At 49.7% G+C, this 1,977-nt stretch overlaps 1 protein-coding gene across 1 annotated transcript in view; it reads right to left on the reverse strand.

Annotated features, from left to right (window-relative positions):
• Window positions 1–1,977, reverse strand: part of CALB1 (calbindin 1) — a 19,342-nt gene that overhangs the window by 5,110 nt on the left and 12,255 nt on the right. The window contains exons 6-7 of the mRNA XM_015598624.1: window positions 1,948–1,974; window positions 1,806–1,862 (exon numbers count right to left, since the gene is read on the reverse strand). Of these exons, the coding sequence (XP_015454110.1) occupies window positions 1,806–1,862; window positions 1,948–1,974 (84 nt within the window). The remainder of the gene's footprint in view (window positions 1–1,805; window positions 1,863–1,947; window positions 1,975–1,977) is intronic.

Below are 1,977 nucleotides of genomic sequence, written 5' to 3' on the forward strand. Positions count from 1 at the left end.
TTCAAATCCAAACTGAAGAATGGAAAATTCAAGGTTATCTGTTCGGGCTGAATTTTATTTTTCAGTCTTAGGAGGCTTTTGTCAGAGATTAATTGGGTTAAAAATCCTCAGCAGAGACAAAAATGGTGGTCACAAAAATAGCCCGGGAGAAACCTTGGGATGCGGAGATTCAAAGTCACGTCTAAGAGCCAGCGATATTTTACTCTATTATAGATCTTAAAATTAGCTTTCTTGAAAGATCCATTAAAAAGGAACACCAACTTATCTGCAAAATTCCCCAGAGAGGAGGACTTTTATTTAGAATCTCTTTCTGAGAGTAAAATTTAGAGCAAAGAAGGAGACCTTTAGAGTATTTTGAGGTCAGTATTGGAAATGAGCTAAGGTTTTCATTGCAAACTTGATATAATTTTCAAAAGAATTTTTTTGGTTCGACAGGATAAAAACACAAAGGCTTCACTGTCACCCTGTGGGCTCCACGTCGCTGAGCCGCAAGCTTGCTGAAGGCGTTGTTTCTGGTGATTTCACGTTAAAAATGTTTGCATTTCCAAGAAGCTGCTCTTGAATACGTTTCAGCAATTTTGTCCTGAACCCATCTCTAAAACTGTGTGTGCCAAACGTGGCGGGGGACCTGGGCGTATGGTCAGAGCTCACACACAGAGCAGGAGCGGCAGCCCCCCAGGACTGGAGCTTCGGGGCACGTGGCGCACGTCGGGAACGTTAGCATCATCGTGTGCTCCACCTATATCTAGGCTTTTCTCCCAGGCAACTACGTCATCCTGAAAGATCACTCAGTCTCTCGGAGTTCGGTTTCTCTGTATAAATGGGAATAATAACACCTGCCCTGCAGGTTTCTGTAAGGATTAGACGTTAAAATACAGTTTAAGAGCTAGGACTGTAACTGCCGCATAGTAGCTGCTCAATAAATGTTAATTTATTTCCCTTTTAGTCATCGTGTCCTGAAGATAGAGAAAATAGGGCCTTCTGGACTGAGAAGCCTTAGGGTTGATTTAAGGAAATGAGAGAGAGAGAGGCTTCCCCATTTCCGAGAGGCTAGGAGTTGTTGGGTTCACGAATAATACCATTTATTATGCCTCGGATTTCACAAAATCTTTCATGTGCTACCTCTAACTTGAGCTTCGCAATAAATCTGAGAGGAAAGGCTCGTCAGCCCCAGAGTAAAGGTGTGAATGTGAGAAGCCATAAAGATCGTCCAGGGAAAGACGGCTTCAGCCCTGGGGCCGCTCCCGTGCCCTCCGCCCTTGCCAGCCCCGCCGCGTGTCTGTGAGGTGTGCGCGGCCAGATCCGTCCCCAGCTGCGGTCCCTCCGGAGTCCGACCACGCTGTGCCTGTCACACCCGTGGCACGCTGGGACCGCGCAGCCTGTGTCGTACTTCTGCGTGGCTGTCCGTCTGCCACGGTGCTGCTCCCGCCCTGACCTCACAGAACTCACCTGGCTTGCGGTCGGTGTCCTGCAACTGTTTCTGTTTCTGTTTCTGTCTCTTGAAAGAGAAACCTATTTATATAGGTATTTAATTTATGAAATAAAGCCTCCCGTTTCAGTGAAAAGGAGTGGCTGATTCAGCTTCGTACGCTTTATAGCTGTCCGCCTTATGCACACATTTTTGTGCACCACAGAAAGCGCTCCTTTCTTGCATTGCGGACAGAACGCGGAGAAGCGGGAAAGTCTGTTTTGACCTGGGGCCTCGGGGGGCGGAGCGGCCCCTGGCTCCGCGCGGGTTTCTTTCGTGGGAAGTTTTAAGAAACATCGTGTTGGGGAGGGAAACGGAGCGCGGATTCTGCGCTTACCTTGAGCTCCTCGGTCTCTATGAAGCCGCTGTGGTCGGTGTCGTACTTTCGCCAAGTCTGTGGTGACCGTGGGGAGGAAAAGCAGCGGGTTAGGGACGCGGCGGCCCCGGCGGCGCGCGCAGCCGGCCCGCGGCCCCGGCACCTTCATGAACTCCTCGCAGGACCCGAGCTG

The sequence above is a fragment of the Pteropus alecto genome, unplaced genomic scaffold (genome assembly GCF_000325575.1).
Source record: "Pteropus alecto unplaced genomic scaffold, ASM32557v1 scaffold87, whole genome shotgun sequence".
Classification (NCBI taxonomy): Eukaryota; Metazoa; Chordata; class Mammalia; order Chiroptera; family Pteropodidae; genus Pteropus; species Pteropus alecto.